This window comes from Euprymna scolopes, chromosome 16 (genome assembly GCF_053919585.1).
Source record: "Euprymna scolopes isolate OS-2025 chromosome 16, ASM5391958v1, whole genome shotgun sequence".
In the NCBI taxonomy this organism is placed as follows: Eukaryota; Metazoa; Mollusca; class Cephalopoda; order Sepiida; family Sepiolidae; genus Euprymna; species Euprymna scolopes.
Genome location: NC_136497.1, coordinates 140725478 through 140752317, shown reverse-complemented (window position 1 = coordinate 140752317; position 26840 = coordinate 140725478). Strand labels below are relative to the sequence as shown.

Sequence of the window (26840 nt, the reverse complement as noted above, 5' to 3'; positions counted from 1 at the left end):
TGCGAGATTTTTTTATATAGAGTAAAATTAAATGAAAACAAAAGAAATAAATTTCTTTTTTTTTGTTTTTGTTTTTTTTTGTTTTTTTCTTTTTACACAAATTTTAACTCTAAACAACAGTAAAAAAATTTTTTCCTGTTGTATTATTATTGATTTTGTTTTCATTTAATTTTACTCAATATAAAAAAAATCTCGCATTGTTCTTGGCTTTTAATTTTACCTTATAATTTTCTTCAACAATGCTTCAAGCAAACTACAATCTACTTATATATATATTTATATATATATATGTTGACAATAGAGCGTTTACTGCATAATATTAAATACCAACTCTTCATAAAATATAGTATATATGTATTCATTTATGAAATAGCGTATGCGTGATTGCATGTATGCGTTAAACAATTCTGCGTGCTTAAGCAATTTTCTTTCTGGTAGTTGTACATTTTGTGGATGCGAACGGAGTCTTTATCATCACTTTGCGGATTAAGCTCTCGCAAACAAAAGACCATTATTTCTTATTATGGCACGAATAACAATCTCTAGAACAAACGCTCGACTGACAAATATGTCCATCCATATCTCTGTTTATACAATGTTTGCTATGCGTCCATGTTTACGCATTTGTATGCGAAGGATTCTTTTCCACATTAAGGAAAGGATTATTATAAATTTTTGTTGCTAAGCATATGGGGTAATATGATGTATATTTAGTTAAATTTAGCTTAAATGTAAAGCAGGGAAAGAAAATGGTTTAGATTTGTTTGTGAATAGTCAAATATTCTGATTTTCGTTAACTCTTTTCGTTGATAATTTCATATTTGACTGAAAAAGGCGACGAGATTTTGCAATCAACAAAACTAGAAATAAATCTAGGTATATTTAATTTCATACGTCATAATCACGTTGACACACCGGTTCTCAGCAGATCACCGAAGTTAAGCAACGAGGAGCCTGTCCAGTACCACATGGGTGACCATTTGGGAAGGCCCTGTATGTACCGTACAGTAATGTAGGCATGTCCAGGTTGATATCTGGAGACGCGTTTAATTCATTCGAAGAGATGCAATATAGGAGAAGACAAAATTCTGATCTAAAACCTGATGTCTACTGTCCGCTTTGTCTCGTGGGATCCATTGCACCGACAAAGATTAGCAGTTGTACCAAGTGTGGGTGGTTCTGAACAAAGTCTCTACCACTATAAACACATTATCTGTATAGATTTCTGAGCAACTTAGTTGTTGTGGGAGATTTTATCAATCTGAACCGAGGGGAGGTATTTATAATTTGATTCAACATTCTAAACACTTCTTAAAACATGCCCAATTAAATCGGAAGGATATAATATAAAAACGGTATATTGCAGACTTGTGTTTTTGTTATATATATATATATATATATATATATATATATATATATATATATATATATATATATATATATATATATATATACTAGCAAAAGTACCCGTAGTTGACTGGGTTCAAAAACAGCTTGCAGAAAATGAACTCTGATTTATGAAAGTATGATAGGTTATGAAAAGGAAGGGTTGTAAAGAGATAGCTTCGAATTTGGGGGTATCAAAACCCAAGCAAAATATGATGAAAGTAAAAATAAAATAGAGTAAGCCCATTTGCTGATTTTTTTCCGCTAAGCTTGGTTTTAATTTCTTTAAACTTTAATCTGAAATCAGTTTTTCTAATTAAGTCGCAATTGAAGGTTTACATACTGCTTTCTCCTCCTTTTATTGTTCGACCCCATTTGACTGGAGATCGGCTTCTCCTTGGGCTACTGCACTGTCCAAAAAAAAAAAATTCATTACTTCAGCTGTTTTGAAAACTTTCCAATCGGATTATATGCATCGTCACGCTGAACATAATTTTGGACTCCATTTACTCTTAAGAACTCTTTTCGCATTTCGGATCAACTTGAGAGTATTTTAATGCAAGCTGAAATATTATGTGCGGTTTGGTTTTATATCTTTTTACTTTTTTTTCTTGGAAATTTATAACTACAATAAATTGTAGTTTCGCTTAATACAATAACTAGCAAATTCTAGCATTGCTACAAATATAATTTTCTGATTTTTTATGTCCTCTGATGAGAAGAATAACAAGAATAGCATTTTTTGAAACTCCGCGGAATAAGGACTTTATAAATTGTTTTTCGGAATATAAAGTCGAACAATAAATTTTGAATGTAAAATTCAACTAACAGTTTTAATTTTCTTTCTTTATATATATATATATATATATATATATATATATATATATATATATATATATATATGCTATACAGTAGAATCCCGGGATAGTGTGGCCCCTTGGATAGGTTTTCAGGTTATGATGTGGAAAACAATGTTTTTCCGGCCTCGAGTTTCGCTATTTTCCCAAAATTATAATATTTATAATGTTATTTTATTATATACATGTATATTATATACTGTATTGTATTTTTTATTTTAATTCGACCCCAATTATGAACCCTTAGCTTTGGGGGAAATCAAATCTAATTATAACGTTAGAGCCATGTCCAAGTAATCTATTTCTAAAATTTTAAGTATTTAGACCCAAACTTGTCGAAGTAGTTTGGTAGAGTTTTCAAAGGTCAAATCGTTGAACTTTGACTCTTTAACAGCCAAATTTATGGCCGCAAACCGATTTAAAAGATTTTCGCAAATCTCAATACCCCGTATGTGAAATTTGGAGTCTGTAGACCGATAATTGAGTTATTTGGTACGGAAATATACACCGACCGACAGACACACACAAGGATTTTCACTTATATATATATATATATATATATATATATATATATATATATATATGGCGTGTATTCCTTTTGTGATCACTTATATATTTAGATATAATTAAATATAAGTTATTGTAGGTAATAACTCGCATGCGGATTATTGGGCGTCAGTAAAATATGATGATATCATCGCATCCGCCATTTCTTTGTGAAAGGTTTCCAATAAAACAGACGAAAAAAAAAGGACAAAAAATATAAAACACGAACGATTATTCCTAAAACGCGTCCCTTTAATCTGCGCGATTTGCAACAGAAATTTCAAACTTAGTCACTTTATCAAGAGACTTATTTCTTGCAGACTGCAACATGGTCGTCATCACGTTTAATCCCAACAAATACAAGTGTAACTAAGATTTAAAATAATCAAACGTTGTCTGTTTTCCTCCACCGTTTTCTTATATTCTGATATTTATTTTTTCATTATCAAATTGATATCCCTATTAAGATATAGTCTCGAGTTTCAGATTGTACTATCATGCCGACTGGCGTTGCCCGGCTTTAATATGATACTTTAATTCATGCAAATTCTGTATTTATTATTATATTGTGCCCAATCTATATATAGTCATGATATCGAAAGGTTTAAAAACATGACTTCAGTGTAATTAGCTTGGACTGAAACCATAATCGGTGTGTTAGCGCTTAATCTCTCCTTTCTATCTTCTAATCTATATCTCAGATTGATAAAAAAAAAAAATTAAGCGACTATATATATATACATACATATATATATATATATATATATATATATATATATATATATATCAGTAATTTTTTTTTTATTTTTTACTCTCATCTTTTAAAAAAAATCCGTTATTTATTCCACGTCTTTTCTCTTTTTCTTAAAAAATATATTAAATGTATCGAATAAATCTGTAGCACTTCAGTTTCTGTATCTATCATCTAATCTATCGCAAGATTGATAAAAAAATACAATAAATTAAGCGACCTCACACACACAGACACACACACACGCACACACGCACACACACACACATATATATATATATATATATATATCAGTATTTATTTGCTCTTATTTCTTTATAATAATTATTCCACATGTTGCTTCTTTTCTAAAAAAAATATATTTAATGGATTTATATTGGTGATAAGTTGCTTGTCATTTCTTTAAAAGAAACACGTGTAAGACGTACCACATATCAAATAAAATGAAACGAACGTGTTATGAATATACTTCTGGTATTCGACTTGTTTGCAAATCATATATATGCTCTGAAAGGGCAATCTATTTTCATTGAATTTTAAATAGACCTGACAATTAAAAAAACATTTTTATTGTATGAAACATCGAAAGTATGTAAATTATACTAATAAAATTTTATATATATATATATATGTATATATATATGTATATATATGGATATACACACCAATACACACACAAACACACACACACACACACACACATATATATATATATAGTCATCCACCTATACTACTGATTTGCAGTATCACAGCGTATGAATGCCGCTAGACAAGCACATCACTAGCCAGGGATTGAACCTACAACCATCTAATTAATAGTCGGTAGTTTTTACCTTCGGTTCATGGGTGCTCGTAAACGCTCATCAAATGCCAATTATAGAGATACCCGCCTACCGCTTTTACAGTGCTCGATCTTCTTGTTTGTTTACAAACAAACAAATAGCTTAAAGTGCTCTATTTCTGTGTTTTTTTTTTTTTCGCGTGAGGAGTATAATCGCTCTAGTTCTGTTCATTATTACTGTAGAAGGATTTTTTATCTTTGGTTCATGATCATATGATATTCACTGCAAGAATTTGTTGTTCTGTAACAACGAAAATAAAAAATAATCCTCGAATGGATTTTGGCCTCGATATGTGGTGACCCCGGTCGTAAAAGAAGGGCTCGTCAAAAACATTGCCATTTCAAATAGAAGCTGGATTGCCCTATTATCATGTCCGACGGACCACGCCTACCGAATCTAGTTGAGGACGCATATGGCAAATCAATCGGTTTCGGTGAATTGTTATCGAAGTTCGTCCTGGCTTCTAATTAGTAGATATCGTCAGTTAGACGATTACGAATATAATTTGCATGCGAAAAGATCCAAACGACGCCATTGGTCAAAGACTAATAAAACACATTTGTCTAGAACGACAACAAAGAAACCCAAAATACAATAACAAAACTGACCAATGGTCATCATCGACGTGAATAAATAAAAAAAAAAAGTCGAAATGAATCAAGATTATGAGATGATTTTGTGTAATTGGACGAAACACGTTGGTTCGATTGTCAATACTTGATGAATAATTCAGATATATTTTTCCACCCTTTTCGTTTGAAATATACAGTTTGATTGGGTCATTTAATGTAGGGACGGCCTATGGATTGGGAACGGGTGGGTTTCTTAACCACAGCATTAGTATTATTTTCGATTAACACCTTCCTTTAAACCCCATTCGAAAAATGAGATTTTACATTTTTAGGCGATTATGTGTGTACTCCACGGAAATCCCGATAGAAAAAAATTGGTTTCCAATTTAGAGTGATGCATCAATTTCGCATATATATTAGACGCAGAATGAACCATCATTTTCCGTTCAATTCTAATGCTTTAGGGCAGTTAACCGCTGTTGCTTTACTTAATTATATATTAATGCAGTATATGCATTTCATGGGGTCTAATTTTAGGCGATTACATGTTGGTTTCCGACCTAACCATCTGAACGTAGTATCGATGATAACAAATCTCTCTCCTTGGAATGCCAAATTTCCATTCCTATTTCTTGCTTCCATAACTGTATTAACTTGCAGAAGTGTAAATGTAATGTGAACAGACATCTCACTACTCAACTTCCCACGCTCCATTTTAGGCATGATTTCCGATAGGTGACTTTTACGTCGAAGTGGCAGGACGTGTAGTGAGTTGCGAAAAGGCGTAAAAATCTCGAATCGCCTATCTTAGTGAAGAACGCAGTAATTAAGTAAGGAACTTACCTCAGATCGCTCGTACGTGGCTTCTTGTAAAAATGAAGTGAGTTGTTCAATCGAGTGGTACTTCAGTGCCATGTTGCCCGGTACAAAGAGAGTAAATTTACCGCTGTCGTTTGAAAACTGGTCCGACATGTCAGAGAGTGCTTCCGCGAACAGAGCTGAAATATGGCTGGAACACAAAAGATAAAAACAGTAATAGCAGTATTCACCAGGCCATAGACATTAGGATTTTGAATTTATAAAATTTAAATCATTCCAAAAATTTAATGCATTCATAAAATAGAAAAAATGTTAAAACAGTACGAAGATTATAAAATGTACATCTTTACATACACATGTATCTGTTTCGCATTCTACTTTCTGATTCCGCTCTCTCTCTCTCTCTCTCTCTCTCTCTCTATGTCTCTCTCTCTCTCTATCTATCTATCTCTTTCATTTAAAGCTGTGATGTTATCGCACATACATTTCGTTCGCCTCGACAGGCGTAACCATCGTTTTAAGGTAAAAATGCAAAGCAGGATCTACTTACGATGGTCGCATCTTTCCCAAGGTAAGACGACACATGTCTACAACAACATTAATAAACTCATCTGAACAGTCGTACACACGCATTACAATGAACTTATCAGAACTTTACCTGTTCGCACTTTTAGTTCGTAAATAAATGTATTTTTGGATATACTGTAACTCGTTATTTCTTGTCTTATTTTGAGGTCGGAGTTTTAAACACACATTTAATCCACATCAATCAATCTTAATAATTATAGAAGTTCGTGGACTGTCAGGGTGTCCTTACTTGCTTGCTTGAATCTTGTCTTCGACGATTAGATTATTCCATCCTTTAAAATAGGGATGACAGGTATATATATATATATATATATATATATATATATATATATATATATATATATATATATATATATATATTGTATTGCTCGTAAATTTGCCAACTCATTAATGAAACGGCTGTAATGGAAAAATCCCGGAAATAAACTAAGGTTATAAAAAAAAGAAAACGTGAGTCTTTGAATTTTCAGCAAAATTTTGCAGTATATATATATATATATATATATATAGTGTTGTGATATTTTACACGGTTTTTCCCCGCAAGATTGGACTTTTACACCATAGCTGATGAGGATAGTCAAAAAGTCAACTAGATGGAAAGCACCTGGCCTAGGATTTTTGCTGGGCCAAGCAGAACTGTCTTCTGAAGTACACTGATGTTATATTTGATTCCCAGGCAATTCAGCTAGTTCATAAGATTATCATGAATAGAGCCAAGTGCACCTATGATTATTGTCACGATGGATTTTTTATTCCACAATCTAGGAAGCTCCACCGTCAGTTTCTAATAGTTTTGTTTTTTCTCATTCTTCTTGTCTGTTAAGTTGATGTCGTTCGGGCAAGCTACACCAATAACTTGGCATTCATTAGTTTTTTTGTTCACAACTACAATATCTGGTTTCCTGTGAGTTATCTTTTCATCAGACTGAATCATTAAATCCCAGAGAATCTTTACGTTACCATTTTCTACTTCCGGGTGATGTCGGTCGCTTGGATTCCAAACTTTTGTTACAAACTCAAGAGCAGAATTTATACAAACTTTGTCATGGCGGCGTTTGTATTATTTTTATTATTATTATTATTATTATTATTATTAGTAGTAGTAGTAGTAGTAGTAGTAGTAGTAGTAGTAGTAGTATTGTTTTATTATTATTTATAATGTTTATCATCATTATTATTTTAGTTTTCATATTTTTTCATTATAATTATTTCCCTTATATTTATTCCTCTTGTTTATTTTATTATTAAGATATTTATTATTTGTAGTCTTTTATTATTACGATTGTTTTATTATTTTTATAATAATTATTGTTATTTTTTTATTCATTTTATTATTGTAATTTTCAAATTTTACTATTATTATTATAAGTCCTCTCCTGATTATTATAGTAGTAGTAGTAGAAGTAGTAATTGTTGTTGTTGTTGTTGTTGTTGAAATAATAGTATTATATATTAGTAGCAATAGTGAAAGTTTGGTGTTTTGTATTTTTCATGGAATATTAACCATCTACGAGTGAAGTATGGCGAATGAAGTTGGCAAATATAATTGTATGATAATTATTTCCAATTAGAAGGGAAGAGAGTGCCATTGTAAATCTAAAAATAAAACAAAACACAACTCTTCGAAGGCATTGCTCTTTACTCTTTAAGACAAATACTCCAGGTATTTTGTGATCTTTGTTTTCAACACGATTCACCCTTTGCCACCGATTTCTAATATCTATTTGGAAACGAGATAAGAAAAGGAAAGATCAAGGGTCAGATTGAATAATATAATTGGAGGTTATACCATGTCATTGCAAAGGTAACTACATGCGTATATCTATATCGGCATATTTATTTTTTTCGCGGGGATTGTTTTTTATGGTAGAATTTATTTTTTTAAAAATACAATACGGAATGATTAAAGTGATGTATATATAAGCTTCAAAAGAGAGGAAATGCGACAAAAATAAACGAATGATACGATAAAAATGTTTCATCAGTAAACTGCAGAAAAAGGAAATAAAAAAGAAACACGAAAAGCCATAAAAAGATGCCAGATTTCCAGTAAGCTAAGAAATGGAGTCCAATTCTATCAAAGAAAAAAATCAAACATTTAAAATAATTCAAAGAGAAAACTATAAACAACAATCGAATTTTATGCAACAGAGGAACTTGTGTCATTATACTTTAAAATGAATTGAAAGGCATCAAAGCTGTAAAAAAGCCAAAGCTTATGAGTTTTACAAAACAGCGAACGTGTTGCACCAAAGAAAATTTTGACTCCACTGTAACAATATTATACAAATCATTATCGATTATCAGGAGAGAATAATGGTGATTAACAAAATCGATTCACCTTGAAGAAATTTTAAAAACTAGACGTTAAAAGAACCCAAAGAAATCGGCAGGTAAACATGACATACTAGGATGAAACAGTATTATCATTTCTTTACTAACCCGACAGTGTCATTAAAGATCGGACGACTTGAAAGTCGGGTTTTACCATTCTGAAATAGAAAAAAGAGATGTTATTTTTTTCCACTTTTGTTGACGCCATTTTGATCGCCAACAAGGCCACGTTCAAAGCCTGCCCATAGCCTGTGCACTGGTAACTGGTTTCTGCCAACCTCTGTATGCATATGATATCGTAACTTTGTTCGGATTTTGAAATTGAATGAAACCTTAACTTCAGAGAACAACAAAGCCAATGAAATTCTAAAGCTGGAAAGGAACTGACCACCTTCGTTTTTTAGTTATTCTTATGTTGACCACCATCTTTAATAATAAATGCAAAACAGTGGATGGCTACAATGCTCCCTATCTTGGGTTGAGCATATTGTGAAGTGATAAACAAACTGCCACTAGTGTATTAAGCAATGCGCTTGATGTAAACACATGGAGCTTAGGCGTTTGGACAATAATTGATCATTGTTAATTCACATACCATCTTAGCAGCAACCGAATAGCCTAACGGTTAATAGCGCCGACTCTCGTCTAGGCGGTCGATTTTTAACCTTACGAGCTAGTTGCAAGTCTATCTCCACTGATGAGCCGTGAAAAACGAAACAGTACTGTATGTGTGCATATATATATATATATATATATATATATATATATATATATATATATATATATATATATATATATATATATATTGGTGATGGGACTATTCCAATATTCTTCCCGATTCTGATACAAATAATGATTCCAGACTAAATTCTCGATTCCAATACAATTAGCGATTCCGATTTTTAATGCATTTCTAAATACAGAGTAGTAATATTTCCTGATTACTGAAAATAATACAAATGTAAACTGGGCAGATGTTTTCTCAAACGTAAAAATACACTAGTGGGGGATGAGCTAAAGAGTTCGGTTTTACTGGTAGTTAAAAATTAATAGATACTTATTATTTTATTAGTACTACTTGCAGTAGAATATTTTGTTTAAAGCAAAAACCAAATAAAGAAAGCAAATTTAAAGAAAAAAGAAAAAGAAAAAACAATTCTAATTTTCAAAAAATCGTACTCGTTGCTGTAGTCAGTTGTTCTGCATCTCAAGAAGTCTGGCCATTTTGAGTATCTCTCTACTACTATCAGGTAGTAGAAGTCCTCTACTGACACCGCCTAGTCGATGTAGATCCAAGACCACGGTTGTTTAATTTAAGGCCAGATTTTATGCGTTATAGGGGATGCCTTGGCAGCCAGAGCACAGCCTGTGCACGTTTCTACCATGTTGGTCCAGCGATGGCTAGTAGACGAAACTTCTCATAAGACTTTTCATCTGGTTTGTCACTGGATAACTCATGTGAAAATTCCTGAGAATCCTTTTTTTATTGGTTTTGCGGATGACAACCTTTTCACTGTAAAGCAGAACTTCATCACAAACAGAAAAAATGTCTAAAATCGTATCCCACATTAAATTTTGCTTAATACTTTGGATGAAATTGTCATTCACGGCCTCTGTCTTAATTTCTTGGAGTGTTACCGGCAGTTCGTGGATAATATTATTAATTATGGTTTTCAGTTCGCTATTAATGCATAACGCCGCCTTTTCCGATTGTTTGAGAAGTTCCATTTGGGCAGGAATTAGCCTTTACAGACCATGCGCATCTGCAATTTTTCGTAATTTAAAAGAATCGATCCCCATCTTAATAGCTGGTTCACCGTAATGTGAGAAGTCTCTGTTTTTTTCATCAAAAACTGAATATCAAAGGCTTATGATCAGTTTGCAGAAAAAATGTATTCCGTACAGGAACGGTGGATTTTCGAAACTGCCAAAATGATGTCTTTGGTCACGTTTAAACATTTCCAGCTCTTATGGAAAAGAGACGTTCTGTGGGAGAATAGTTCTGTTAGCAGATTTACCATCTTGTTGGACGATAACTTTGCGGTTTTCAGTGGCAAGATGAAGTCAACGAATTTGTCGTGTTCTGTCACTTTAATCTTACGTATTAGCAGTCGGGTTTCCATTTTATCAGACCAGTTACTGTAGACAGTATAGAACAAGTCTTCATATCTCCTAAAATAAGCTGCGAAATATGCGAATGACTTTTCTTCTTCGTACTTGAAAGTATCTATTGCGGACCATATCGTATTTTGGGAAAAAACTGAATAAGTTTCCGCGTATGCGTTACTCTTCCAAATTTGTGTCAATAGTTCTTCTCTCTGTTGTTGGCGCTCGTACGATTATTTTTGATGTTCTATTTATTGCATTTGATGTTCCATTAGTTGTTGGGACCATTATTTTTGTGATTCGGCTTGTTCTTCGTCTAGATTTTGTTGAAGGTGTGCCATCATTTTTTTTGTTTTTCCCTCTTTTCTCCAATAAAATTTCTGCCATCGTTTTGTTGAATTTGCTCTTTTTTGTTCAATTTTCAGTTTCTTTCATCTTGTCTGGTGTGTTAGTTTAGAGAGAAGAAAAAGTACAGATTTAGTCTTTTTCATCCTCTCTGTTTGTCTCTTTTTTTTCTTTTATGCAAATAAAAAGTGGGAAATAATGATTTTTTTCCACATTATTTGAAACAATTGGGAAAATACGTTTCAAAATAAAATGTTCGTGTGACTTAACAATTGTAAGACGTTTGCGTTTTCTTTCTTTCGGCAAAAAGAAAACAGCTTTTATTTAATATTAACCGACACAAACATAAATGCTCTCAGAGTTGCGAACTTTGTATTGTTTCCTTTCGCGTAAAAAAAGCAAACAAAACGAACAGTTAACAGTCCCCCCAAAAATTATGCACATTTTTTCCAGGGAAAGAAAAATAGAATGAATATGTTTCGTCTTTTTAGTTATGCAGAGAGAACAACAGCGACAAATTGGTTTTAAACACTCGTCACAATAAAAAAGATAAAGAATTTAATCTTATTTTGTTCTTTTAGAGCTTTTAAAATTTAATTTTTCGATAGGATGGATCGACACAATTTACTTTTTTGTAAAAACATTTTTCTTATAGTTTTTCGTCTCGTGCTTATCCGGTTCTGATTTTTTTTTCGGAGAATTGGGTTTTACCCGGTTAATTATTTTTAAGTCAATTAACAGTGTTGTTATTTTTTCTTTGGGGTTACCGCCTGAAAAAAAAAACTTCTTTCTCGAATCGTCATATTGCCAATGTTATGAGAACACTGGTTTATTAAATTCCTTTTTACTTTCCCGAGTTTTCGAATCCTTTATGGACAGTGTTATGAGAACACTGGTGTATTGCTGTTGGAGTGGTAAGTCATTAGTGTTTCGGCGTTAGTGTGTTTCTTGAATCCTTCTATCACCAGTGTTATGACTCTTAATTAGCCACAATAAAAACAGAACAACAGTGTAAGACAAGCCCTGTTATATTAAAAAAAAACCAAAGGGTTACAAATGAAAAGAGTGCTTTGCATTCCACCGAGCCCTGCTTACGATCTTTAAGAGTTCGGTATATATGGACAGTGGTTGAGTCCATTCAAAGGGTGGTTCCCCCACAACAATTAGTCGTCCCAACACTACTGGAAATTGGGATAGAGTAAAGATATACTAGCAAGTAATTTTCAGCATAAAAAGGGCTGGATGATTCTCCACTAGATTGTGAAGTTGATTTAACACCTTAATTTTACTTAGCTCTATACGCATGCGTGAGATGTTTTCATCCTATTATTAAAAAGATAACGCGAGAAGAGCAGCCTGTACATGAAACAAAAAAACGTAATGGTTTGTGATGCTGTAAGCTATTATTCAGAGAAGGGGGGGAGAAAATCAAGACGAAATCTCGAGTCCGTTTTTAGGAATTAATTTCAATAAATCATTGGCATGAAATGAATGGCGAGCTTTCAATTCGTATTCTATTTGCGTTTCTCCATTTTGGCTGGACATTATTCTTATTGCTCATTTATTTTTCCATTTCGGTGTTGGGCGTTCTGCCAGATAATAGTCTTCGCCGGTAGAACTGATCGTGTTGGAAGCGGCGAATACCAATCGGCAAACCATTTGGGGAAAGAAAACATTCCTTTCACGTTAGTCGAAGAACCTTTGTCCGGTATAAAAAGTCGACTTTCTAATTTTTTTTTAATGCTTAAACATACATTTTAATCTAAAGTTCTTTAAGGAAAAAACAACTAAACAATAGTCTCTTTCCCTCACGCACACACACACACACACACACACACACACAAACACACACATACATAAATATAATATGTGTGTATTAGACATTAAGAGGAGATAAATATATATAAATACCACACTTCATACATGCGACGACCTGGGTTCGCGCCTATGTCGGAGCACGTCACTGATGAGATGCAGTACATCGAAACCCACTTTGGCGTTGTCGATGCAATTGCTCGATTCCATCTAATTCTGGGTTCTAGCTTTATCATGAAAAAGTGTAAGTGAACGGGTACTTATATAATATGTGTGTATATATATATGTATATATAATATATATATATATTATATATATACATATATATAGTGTATTACCGTTTTATCTTCTTAGTTACACTTGTTTCAGTTACCGAATCGTATAAACGATCCAGTAACTTCATCAAACTTTACAGAAATGTTTATTATGAACAGAAAAATGATATGAGAAGAAGCACAAAAAAGGAGGGGGAAAGAATTTCAATTCTAATTCGACAAAACTTAAGTTTTTAGATTTAATAAACATTCGAAAGTGGTAGGAGCGAGGGGGAGTTTAAGATATTCAACCAGACACGGATATGAATAAAAGGGAGAGGGGAGAGAGGGAGAAGGTGGAAAAGAAGGAAATACGTAATCATATATATATATATATATATGTGTGTGTGTGTGTGTGTGTGTATGTGTGTGTGTGTGTGCTAGCAAGGGGATTCGACTTTGCCGATGATTGAATAAAGATCTACGAATGTTCCACTCTTCCAATATTTTTATTGCCATCGAAATCGGTAAAGTCATCCATTCTTTAATAAGATCGATAAATTGCTCTGTCCAGTCAAGGAACCTCCGCGATGAACTAGGCGGAAAATTCGCATGCCTCCGCGCAATACTTTAGTCCCCAATACAATGTAATCTATGTTATACTGTGATAATCTACTGGTGATTTTTATGAAATTATTTATATATAATGGCTTGAATTAAAGTTTAAAATGCAAAGGTCAGGTACTATAGCTCATTGTTGCTCTAAAGGGAAACATTAATTTCGAACGTGTCCCCGTCATAACAAAGAACCTACTGTAGATTTTATCTGCTTGGCCTTTCTATATGTGCGATGATAATGGCTCGGGTTTAATTTTAAATGAAAAGTCAAGTATCATGGTTAAATTGTGTTTGAAACAGAACCACTCATTTCTTGTACGCCTCGATTATATCATAAAAAATACTGTTGATTTTTTTATGACAGGTCTTTCTGCTTGTGCTATGATAAAACTTCTCAAATGTGCTTGTGATGTTAGACTATATAAGGTGTTCACTTCAATCAAAATCGCATGTTCTATTTTTCCTCGGATTATTTTTATTATCGATACATATTGTAGACATTCCAATAAAAAAAACTATCTAAAACATCTAAAAACCTATCTAAGAACATTGCCAGATACATAAAGTATATGTGTGTGAAATTTCACAATATCTCTACTATTATATGAAAGGAATTTTGATTTGGAAAGTGCGCATTCGAAATGAATGCTTTTGTTTAAAATTTAACCGTACCATGATACTTGGCTTTTTCCTTTTAAACCCATTATCACTGCACAAGCAGAAGGACAGGCATATGAATTCAACACTATCTTCTTTTACATAACAGTGGTGCGGTCGAAATGAATGTGTCTGCTTATAGCACAATTGAATCATGACGAGTTTTCATTTTAAATTTTAATTCAAGCCTTTAAAAAATAATTTCTTAAAATCAACAGTATGTTCTCTACAGTGCAATGTAAACTACAATATATTTTGGACAAAGTGACTGTGGCGAGGTATGCGAAGCTTCGCCTAGTACCGCGATAGATCTCTAACTAGAGCGGAGAATTATTCGATTTGATTGAAAAAATGTCGATTTCACCGGTTCGATGATAATAAAACTACGGAAGGGTGAAACATTATTTTATCCTTATTTAATCGCGGGCAATGTCGGGTCTTCCTGCTAAGAAAATAAATAGAGATATATTTTTTTTACACAGTGATCACCAGTTATCAAGGCCCGTAGCCACTCAGGGATAAGGGTTATTGCAAGTACATTACGTTAGTGTGGAGATTTGATGAAGTGCTTACTTAAGGGGGCGGTTCATTAGGAAATTGTTAACGTTGGACTTGAAGACATCCAAGTTGTAGTCCGGTGGGAAGCAGGCAGACGGAACAGAGTTCCACAGGCGTGCAGTTCTAAGAAAGAAGCTTTGTTCATGGAATCCGCGTTTTGATTTAGGCACAGATATAGAGTGGGGGAAATTTTTCACAGTGGATTCAGCTAAACGGGTGTTTTTCGTGAAAGATTGACGAGGGGGGGGACCAGAGATTAGAGTTCAGACGAGCACCTGTCATGGAAATAACAATAAAACAAGGGTAGGCTCGCAACGTCTCTTCTGTGGGAGAGAGGTTGCAGGGTAGAGAAAAGGGCATCCCCCACTAAGACACGAAGTCTATTTTGTACTCTGTCAAGGCAGGATAGGCTGTTTTTTTATACATGGTTACAACACATTGTAATCAAATATGTATTCGGCAGAAAGTTCTATATCATTTTTAGGTCAAATTTTATTCTGCGGCTTTTAGTTTCCTTCTTTTCTCGTTCTATTTTTTTCTTTCGTTCTTAATAGTGAACTATTTGTGTTTATTTTTACAAGGTCCTATTTCCGATTCTATAAATGTAAAAACATCAAATTTGTACAGAATAGCAACGATCGTTATTGCACGTGGAATAAACAACAATAAAAGGGCGATAATTTCACAGTTTGATTTGTTTTACATAAAATCTATAATTCTATTAAACTGGCAGAATCTTAAATATTCTCTGAGCTGATCAGTTTTTAACTACTTTTATGTCCATTTTACAAACGTTAACATCAAGATATGATGATACTAAGCCTCATGTCTAATATAACTCTAACAGGGCGCATGAGTATGCATGAAAATATCAGCAGTAGCTGAACGATGGTCGGCAAGCGATTGTATTACAGTAGGAGCAGTGTTTGAACGCGTATGCAAATTGGCAACTGTGCTCGGACTTGCGTCTGAAGAAAAAGAAAAAAAGCACTACGTGGTTGGGGGAAAAACTAAGTCAACGCCGAAGGCGGCAGCGTGTAAATGAAAGGGAACAATGGGCTGGCTGTAGCTAGCGTGAAGTCGAAAAACAAATAAAGTCGATGCCGAAAGCGACGGACGTATAATATTAAGGCGAGAATGGACCGGTTGTTGCCAGCAGGCGGTCGGAAGAAAAAGAGATGTGATCTGGTTAGATGGACATATGGCCCGAGATATTTTTTAAGTTGTGTCGAGACGGGTTAGTAACGCTAAAAAAATGCTTTTGTTAAAATAAAAAAAAATGCCGACCCGAATTTTTATTTCTTTCTTTCGCTTGTTTGTAACAGGTACGTTACATTACAAGTGTTGTAAGAAATAAAATTACCATGTCTATATTATATTTTCTTTGTCTGTCTGTTTGTTTTATATCTGTCTATCTATTCAGAAATTACAGTGCCGATATTTTATAAGAAGACTGGGACGCTCGGCTTTACCCAGTCGTAAAATACGCTTAAATATGCTATTTTAATTTGTGCAGATTTCGTATATATTATTTGTTGTGATTTTTTAGGTAAAAAATAAGTATTTTGGTACCATAAGCTAGAAATGAAACCGAAACTATAGCATTCAAAGCTGGTGACGTTACAACTGTACCACGCATATGAACTGTTTAATAGTTTAAAATCAAAAATAAACTAAGAGGAATATACTAAATGTATAACGATTTATTTTTAAATTGTGAGATATATTTTGGCCCTTTAAAAACTATTACAACCGGCTAAAGACCGATAAGAGAACGATCCGTATTTTTTTTTTAATCATTTGAGACCCCTAGCGTCGTTTTGCCACTTTTAGTTTCGGAGGAGATTGAGTTTGAAAATATGGTGACAGACAGAGTAACAGACAGACATAAAACCTTTTATATATTCGATGAAAGCGAACTAAGTATTATGATATCCATTCGATGCACTGTAAGAAATTATTAAGGATTAGTAGGATTCGTATCTTATTTCCAATTTTTCTCAGAAAGTACTGGGTCGATATGGACTAATTATTGGGTGTTTGTTATTAAAAGGTACAGCGAATTAAGTATTGTGGTACACGTTCGATGCTCAGTTAGGAATTTATAAGGATCAGTAGTTAATGCAATAATCAGTAGTAATTTAATTATATGTAACCATCCATTTGACGTAAAGCACTCTTTCTAAGTCTAAATTTTGCCCATTTTTAACGGATTAAAATGTCTAGTTATTTCATGTTTACATGTCAAAGATTGGATTTTAATTGTAACAGAGCCGCTGGCGCTGGTAGCAGCAGCAAATTATAAAGATATGTAAATGACCGAGCCGTGTGCGATGTGACGTCGCAGCGAGAAATAAGTAAAGAAAACGATTATAATCAAGCAAAAAGGAAGCCCGACAATGACAGAAATAATTGTGGTACACACGTGGCCCTAGAGCGACAGAGAAAGAGGTACCCTAAACGTGGCCGGACAAAGACAGTATCACGTATTCGACACAGCAAATACTTGTTTATCATATTTGAGTACGTGAAGACTTTTGAACAAGAGATACATCGTTATTCTTGAAGTACCTGTAAATAAATGTCAGTTGTTTCAACTGGAAAAAAGTAAGTTCCGGGTGTTGACATGTGAAGATTACGTTATATAAAGAGCGATTATCGAGACCCTACTCCCTCAAGGGATGAAAATAAACAAACCAGCCTTTATCGTGCGAATGAGAATCAAATCAATTTGACAATTTACAAAAAATCGAATCCTCAAAGAGTAGAGTGTATTTGTATTCCTTATACAGATGAAAAGGATAAAATGGTCGCACAAGAAAAGACGATAAAATTCCATTTTCATTTGATGAAAGCCAGTTGTCATTTTTGTTTTTTGTTGCAAACCATCTACTAGTTGGCTTACTGTGTACAAATCCCAAGAGCTACAGGAACTTTCCACCATGTTTAAAAGAGACACATCCAACGAGCAAAATTGGAAATACGCCGCTATACAACTCACAATCTATAATCATCCAAATTATGACAACAGGACTATTTCCAAAACCCTCAAAATGCATCACTGGATTATCATGGATAACAGGGGCGTGCCCAGAGTGATGCAAAAAAGTTTCCCGCTACGGTTACTGTCATTGGTATGGTTTCAATTGAGAGCCACATCATGCCAATCACATCTTCGAAAGCGAATTGAAAATCAACACCAAAGTGTACTTGGATGTGCATAAGAGTGCAGTGATCCCCTGGTGCAATCCGGTGGCCGGTGACACTGGGTATAGCAGCAGGACTAGGCGCCGGCCCTCTCCGAAGAGACCCAGGCTTCAAATAGAGTGCTACAACTCTGTACCCTTCTCTCACTAGTCCCCCCCCCGACGTAAACTCACTAAACTACTTCGTTTGGACACACGTCGAGAAAATCACCAACATGACCTCTCACAACACCAAAACCAGCCTGATAGCCGCCATCTGCCAAGTATTCGTCGAACTCCGACCGGCGACTGTCGAAAACGCATTCTCCCAGTTCCTAATCCATATAGAGGCGGTGATTGAGGCTGAAGGCGGCTACATTGAATAAATGTCAGTTCTATTACATAATCAAGTTACTCAAGTTGTTTTTTTTTTAATATAAGTTTTCAAATAAAGCTGTAGTGTTGTTTTCTTTAGGGCGACATTTTTAACGTTCCACCCTGTAGTTGCATTGAATACAGAACTTTGAAACATTTTAACGATCATATCATTGACATTTTCTGTCTGGTCGCCCTTATATATATATATATATATATATATATATATATATATATATATATATATATATATATATATATTATCTTTACGCCATATTATGGATCTTTCGATGAGAGACTATTGAGAAAATCATTTGAATAGGAAATCGAACTTACCTGACAGCTGTTTCGCGGTAAATCATTTCGATTAAATTAAACGGTGAATAATTGAGGAACCCATCGATGACATAGATGATCCCGTTGCTGCATCCAATGGCTGGGTTTATTAAATATAACCTTTGCATTCCGGATCCAGCATCCACGTAAATCCCTAGAAAAAAAATACATATATATGTAGTTATACTTCATTTATTTTAATTGCCAACCAATAATAGGCTGATCTATGATAAATTAGTGATAGGAAATCACTGCATCATCTTTTTTACATAAATTTAATGGAGAAAAAAATTGCGTTCATTTTCGTCCTCATTAACCGAAAAACGAATTAAATCTTAGACCGTAGTCTTTATTGCTCTGTAGAAAAAAAAAATTATATTCGTTTTAAAAATATGCCAATACCTACATATTTTAGCGGATGTTATATTTGTTTTTAATGCACAAGTTTTTTTTTTAAAGAGAAACTGAAACAAGTTTTTCTTTTTTTCATGCGAAGAGAAAAATATAAACAAAAAATAAACAAAAACAAGTCGAACGCACAAACTGTACTATAAGAAAATGGCGGACCCACGAATGAACTAACCTCCAGCGTTGTTTCTAAAAATCTTGAATGACACGTTGAACTGGTTTTTTATGACGCATTTCTTACGCAGGCGCGAACGGAGATATTTCCAATCAAGGCGGGAATTTTGGACAACATGGCCGGCGAATATCTGAAATAGTGGCAGAGAAAAAACAAAACAAAACAAAATGAAATTCAAATACGTTGACTCAGTCGGCAGGGAATGACTCTTATATCTTACCTGGACGTTTCATTCAACCAATATATATATATATATATATATATATATATATATATATATATATATATATATATATATATATATATATATATATGTGCATATATATATATATATATATATATATATATATATATATATATATATATATATAGCCAGAGTTTGTGGACACCCTATATATATATATATATATATATATATATATATATATATATACTAGCGCGGCGTTTGGAAATACCACAGTGAAATCTTTCATATGTAATATGTTGATGTTAGCATTCTGTGGATGTTCAGCGTAAAAAGGTGACGGCCAGATATAATTGTAGCTCTTTTGTTAAAACTTCAACAACATGTATGTAAGTTAGCAGGGACGCACGGAGTAGCCCAGTCGCAAAATACTCTTAAATATTATATTTTAATTCATGCAAATTTCGTATACATTATTATAGAGTCAATTTTCTATCGATTCTTATATATTATGAAGTTATGATTCAGAATTAAAACATAAACATTCTTATGATTCGGATGCATCAGTGTGAATCGAAACTGAAACTAAAACTTATGAAAAAAATATATGTAAGATATACACAGGCGGTAAAAAAACAAAACAAAAAAAAACGGCGCACTTGCAAATTTAAGCTATAATTTCATTTTTTACTTTTAATTAAAATATTCTAGTATTCAAGTCAATTTAAAAAAAAAAATAACGTCAAATTGGGAGGCAAACAGAAAGTCCGCACAATGGAAATTTGTTATGTAAATGTAACTTTAGGACATTAATATAACACAAATACAACAGGAACACAATGAACTAGTTAATATTTAGTAGCATAGCCCTTCTGCAATTTGATAGGCTGCAATCTTTTTGAGATTCCTTGAATTAGACTGCAACAATACTACGGAGGAAAGGCATCCGACTTTTCTTTAATTTGTGTCCAAAGTTCTTCTAAATTTGAAATTTTATCATTGCGTAACTGTTGCTTGATGTAATGTCATACGTTTTCCATAGGATTGCGGTCTGGACATTTTGCAAGCTAAACTAAATACGGAATATCATGTTCTTCCAGGAACCACTTGAAATTGCAAGCTGTGTGACTGGGAACATTATCCTGCATCCAAATTCCGACCAAATTAGGGTAGAAAAAGCTCAGTCAACATATTAATGTACTTGGTCTAATTAATTCGACATTGCAATCGCACCATAGCCCTGGACCATTGGTGCTAATAATGCCCCACAAACTGAACCTCCACCACCTTGCAGCATTGAAACTGAGTACCTAGGATTAAATTATTCGTCTTTCCTCCGACGGACGAACTGCCTACCAGCACTGCCTAGCATATTAAACTTGCTTTCGTCGCTAAAAAGCACTTTTTACCAAAATGAAGAGTCATGATCTTCATTGCATCTGACGGAGTCCAGACGGCGCTTTCTGTTCTTTACAGTGGCTTGCGTCTTGCAACATATGTTAGCAAATTAAAATCCTTTAATCTGTTCTTAATAATAGAAAGAGAGCACTTTTTAACACGATTGTACTGTTTTTTGATTTGTGGAGCCGTTTCAAATCTGTTTCTTATGCTGTGGATCTTGATAGCATTGTCTTCCCTGTTAGAAGTACCTCCAGTACGACAAGATTTAGGGGCATCACGATCACTGCCGGTGTTTTGGTGCTTTTGCACGGTCTTTCATACCGTTTTCTCGTCACATTTCAATCTTCAGCCGATTTCTCGATTGAATAAACCAGAAAGGTGGAGATTAATGAGCTCCTGGCGATCACTAAGAGAAAGTCATGGAATATGGACTAAATATTACGTTGTATAACCTGGAACAACAATTACGATTAGAGATGCTTGGTTGCCTGTTGGTGGATATTATAAACTCATTTAAGGGCGATAATTTAAGCTGGTTTTAAGTGAATTTTTTGCTGCGGACTTTCTTTTTGTCTCCTCAATTTTAAGTTATTTTATTAATTGACGTGACCACTAGAATATTTCAATTAAAAGTCAAATATGAACAGGTAAAATTATAGAGGAATAAAAGGCCAATGAAATGAGGTATAGGTTGTTTGAACAGTTACATTAAATTGAGCTTAAATTTGCAGTTTTTGAAAACAATTGCAAGTGCGGACTTTCTTCCTGTCGGTACTCTATAGAACTTGAGTTCCTTCAGCAATAGGCGAAACCGAAACCAAAACTTATGCAGAATTTTTGGTAAAATTATTTATAAAAAAAATAGATGACTAGAGTGTCATCAGCTATAATCGAAACAAAAAACTTACGAAGAATTCTTGGTAATTTTTTCTTTAATTACAAAAATGGAAGGTCATAACAATTAAACGACAGTCGCTCGAGAGGAAAAAGATGTAAGCGCGACACACAAAATAACACACACGCTATCGTATTAAGGTATAGACATAGTGTAAATAACCAATCTGATAAGCGCTGGGTGATTTTTCGTAAATAATTTATGTAAAGCTAGAATTGTTATGAACAGTTCAATTTGAACTTTCAATCGATTTTCTTTCCGCCCAGTTTCAAGCAAAACAACATGAATAGCGAATCAAATAATTTATAAATAATAAAATAAAAAAATACCACGCAAAAACATTAAAACGAAATAAATACTATTCGCTGAAATCAGACGATTTATTTATTTACGTGTTTCATGGAATTGCATTCAAAATCAAATCTTGTGCCTTTTTTTTGCAAGAAGATGCGCAGCCAAGTGCGAAATTACACCGTCGGTTTCGTATAACATCAGTTTTGTTATTCCTTTTTATTTTTAATTATGAAGATAGTTTTAGAGTGGATAGAGCTGTGGATGTTTCTTTCAAGGAACCTTTAGCATGTATTGTAATTTAAATACTTCCATGCAAATCTATTTGATAATTTTAATATCTTGCCCTTAGTAAATAATATAGAAATAAAGTTACCGTTACGCATGCGCCACGAGTGTAGGGATCTCTTTGTCGGGGTAGTACTTTTGGCAGCTTGGTATGACGTGTCCTACCTGTTAGGGCAGATGAGCGCTACTGGACCCTATCCATCTCCTAATTTCTCACGTACCGATTCCAAGCGTCACACCCCAGTACACTGCTTCCGGTGGCGGGCTAAACCACGTGAAAGGTTGGTGTTTACACTGCAGTGCACCACTAATCTAGCTGGAGGAACTGCCTTGAATAGTAAACGGCTAGAGGGCGGAGAAGATTAATGGTCCAACGGCCAAATGTAGGGGAGTATACCTTCCAAATCAAGGGTGGAGCCCCGAAGGCGGAACAGTGTGCTTTGGTAACTTACTCCAGCAACTCCTGCAACCAAACTGGTGCTTTGGAACACACTAGCGTGGTTGAGAGGGCGGTTTGGAGTTCTGGTCAAAATAAGACCTCAATAAACTTTGCCCAGGCTCGAGCCCTGAAGAGAAACATTTAGGCGCGATTATCCATTGTCTATCAAGACGGAAGGGCGCATTCGCCAAACCAAGGCAACTCAATTTCTTTGAAATTAAAGAAGCACAAGAAATAATACAATTTTATTAAAAACACAAGATAATCTTATCATAATAGAAGCGGTACGTTCTCTTTTTGTGGAGGTATCTGTCTGTAAATTGAATGTTTTAAAGGAAGGAAATTGCATTAAAATTTCTTGTTTCAAATGCTATAGAAAGCAAGTATTACACATTGGTCTTAGCCAATAATAGTGTATGTGTAACTGGGGATATTTAAATGAATTGGAATTGGAAATCTTATAGAACAAATAGGTTTACTTTTAACTTATCAATACCAATAATGTTGTGAAATGTGCGCATGCGCTTAATTTTTACAAACAAAAACCATTCATTTATACCTACAGACACTGTGAGATTATGCCTACGCAATTATCAGTGTAGGTAACAATTCCTGTAAGTCATTAGATTCGAACCCAGCAACGATATATATATATATATATATATATATATATATATATATATATATATATATATATATATATATATAGTCATCCACATACAGTATTGTTTCGCTGTTTCAGAGCTCATCAGTGCGGCTAGACAGTCAAGCCTCCTAACCACTACACTATCGGTGGCTGCTGTGTGAGTCATGAGTTTAACAGTGCTTTGAAATCGTCCGAACTACCCATGCTCGATTTGTTTACACAAAGAACGTCGCTTATACGCTAATGGTAATTCGTGTATCATTTCTCAATATGCTCAACTCAAGATGAGGAGCATTATAGGCCTCAACATACAGTACTGTTTCGCTGTTTCACAGCTCATCATATCATATATATATATATATATATATATATATATATATATGATTATGTAGATATAATCTATCTATCTATATATATATATATATATGTATATATATAAATATATATATGTGTGTGTGTGTGTGAGTGTGTGTGTGTGTGTGTGTGCGTATAAATAAACTGATGAGGCTACGTAATATGAAAAGACTACAATGCATATACAATTAGAGATAATACTTATAGGGATAGATATAACGATAGATAAATAGATAAGTCTCTTACATATATATATATATATATATATATATATATATATATATGTGTGTGTGTGTGTGTGTGTGTGTATGTGTGTGTGTTTTAATTATAGATAGATAGATAGATAGATAGATAGGGAAAGAGATAGATATCTGAATAGGACCTAAATGCTAAACAAAAAATTTAAAAACTCTTTTTGATGAAATTTTCGTACTTTTTCCGGCCTGTCATTTAGTTGCCCCCACGGGAAGTAATGTCACTTCCGGTTAGGCGATGACAAATCCGTTTTTTGTTCGATCGCAAGAGATAAAATGATTACGGCCGCACACCCGACTCGTTTCATGTAACTCGATAGCCGTCGACCCAACAGGAAACAGAAAAAGAAAAAAACACAAAAGAAATACGAAACTATATATATAAGGCTATGAATGAAAGACACTATTGAATTTAAGATGAGAATATTATATACGATAATACGACAAAAACTAGGAAGGGGGAATGAGAAAAACTAGTTAATTTTATAATGATTTATATAGTAATTGTTAGAAAACTATTAAAAACTACAGATTATTCTTATGGTAATATTTCTATAATGGGATAGATTAGTGTGAAAGCGGGAAAACTACTACACAATGCGACACAATCGAGTACGTAAATATCTTCTCTGGGCAGTTTTTACAAAGTTGAATATCGACGCAGCAATGAGAAGAAACTGGAATTTTAGGGAGATTTCTTAAATTACAGTACTTATAAGATCGACTTGGCCCATGAAAAATGGATTTCAAAACTACGTGGCAATTATACCCGGTGAATCAAGTGCAAGAGATAATATTAAAATTGCACTTAAAGAAACAGTTAGAATCATAAAAAGATCTCTCGGTTGGGATATATGATATTTTTGGAAGTTAGAAGTCATTCCGAAGCAATTAAAATATCCGATAACTTCTACTTTTCCCCCCTCGGCACCAAAACAGAATATATACAATTTCTAAAATGACCTTTTTCCCGTTGACTGTAATATGTTGCTAGTCTTCTACAGTCCTAGGAAATATATCCTCCTAAGCATTATCTTCATTATTTTAGAAGGGGTTAGTTTTTTTTTTTTGTGTGAATCGCTTGTGGTGCCTGTACTGAGAAGTGCCGACTAGTCTATCTAGACATAATTTGTAGGTCAGAATCTTTATGGTTGGGGGCGCTGGGTTTTCGATTTCATATTCGATTTGCGCTGGTATTTAAGAGTTAAATCTTTTTTTTTCTTTCTTGAGTGCTTGTTATCTTAAGGCATTTACTGAAGTGACGCTGTTGAGTCAATTCTTCTATTCTGTGATTATGAGAAAAATAGAAAGCGCACGTAGCTGAAGAGAATAATGAACGTAAAACATATATATATATATATATATATATATATATATATATATATATATATATATATATATATATGTTTTAACAAAAAACAAGACTTCAAGAAATGAGTTGATAGCAACAAAAGGTATTTCATTGTTAGTTACAATTGTTTCAAGACATATATCGTTTGAAAATTTTCACAAGAACAGCTTTCTTCAGACTTATTAAATAAAAACAATTAAACAATGAAACATTAAGGAAAATAAACTTTTCCTTTATTAGGAAAAGAAAACAGACGGGAAAAATTTACCTCCGTTGCATCCTTTGTGAAGCATTTTTTATAAAATTTATATATCTACTTATTTTCGTATCTTTACAAATATATATATATATATATGATTAGTTTTTTTTTTTTGGAAAAAGAATTCCAGCAGAGTGCTCAATTAAAAGGAAAATCCAAATTTTAAGAGCGTACTTATATTTTAAGACGAATATTGGCTGAAGAGAGCTTGATAAGGATACCTTAAACGGGCCTTATTATCGGGCTTGAAACCGACGGTACCAATGACCTGTCTCAACTAACAACTTTCTGTACACAAAATATATATATATATATATATAGAGAGAGAGAGAGAGAGAGAGAGAGAGAGAGAGTGAGAGAGACAGACAGACAGACAGACAGACAGACAAAAAATGAGGAGAGATAACATCAAATTAAAAGAATGGACTTATTTTCAAATTAGCGAATGCCTGAAGACATCAAGAATGCTAAAAGATTGAAATTGAAAACAACAGCTTATATGAGCAGCTTTATGGCGTTAAAAAATACCGCTATACACTTTTTAGAATACACACAACTTTTTCGGTGTGAAATAAAAAAAAAAGGGGCATCCTCTCCAAAACGAGTATATTTTTTAAATTTTCTCCAATTAAATCACCCCGAGGAAGTCTTGGAATAAAGACGAAACGTTAATGAGCATGTAACTTGCTTTGTTCCTTTGGCATCTCTCCATCTCGTCAGAATCCGTCTAGGATGTTATATAAATGTTAATTTTAACTGTATTTCTCGGGGATAACGTTGGCCGTGTGGTTTGCACCTTGCTAAAATGACTTCGGGCCGGGTTCCAATATACCTACCGGCAGTAATCGTAACTCCCTGTACTGATGATTCCCGAAAGGATGAAACACTTATGTATATATATATATATATATATATATATATATATATATATATATATATATATATATATA

The 26840-nt window shown here is 33.6% G+C and overlaps 1 protein-coding gene across 1 annotated transcript in view; it reads right to left on the bottom strand.

Annotated features, from left to right (window-relative positions):
• The window catches only part of LOC145296133 (uncharacterized), a 1188759-nt gene that overhangs the window by 64700 nt on the left and 1097219 nt on the right, over positions 1–26840 (bottom strand). The window contains exons 19-21 of the mRNA XM_080142289.1: positions 19529–19658; positions 18946–19099; positions 5798–5963 (exon numbers count right to left, since the gene is read on the bottom strand). Coding sequence (XP_079998415.1) covers positions 5798–5963; positions 18946–19099; positions 19529–19658 — 450 coding nt within the window. The remainder of the gene's footprint in view (positions 1–5797; positions 5964–18945; positions 19100–19528; positions 19659–26840) is intronic.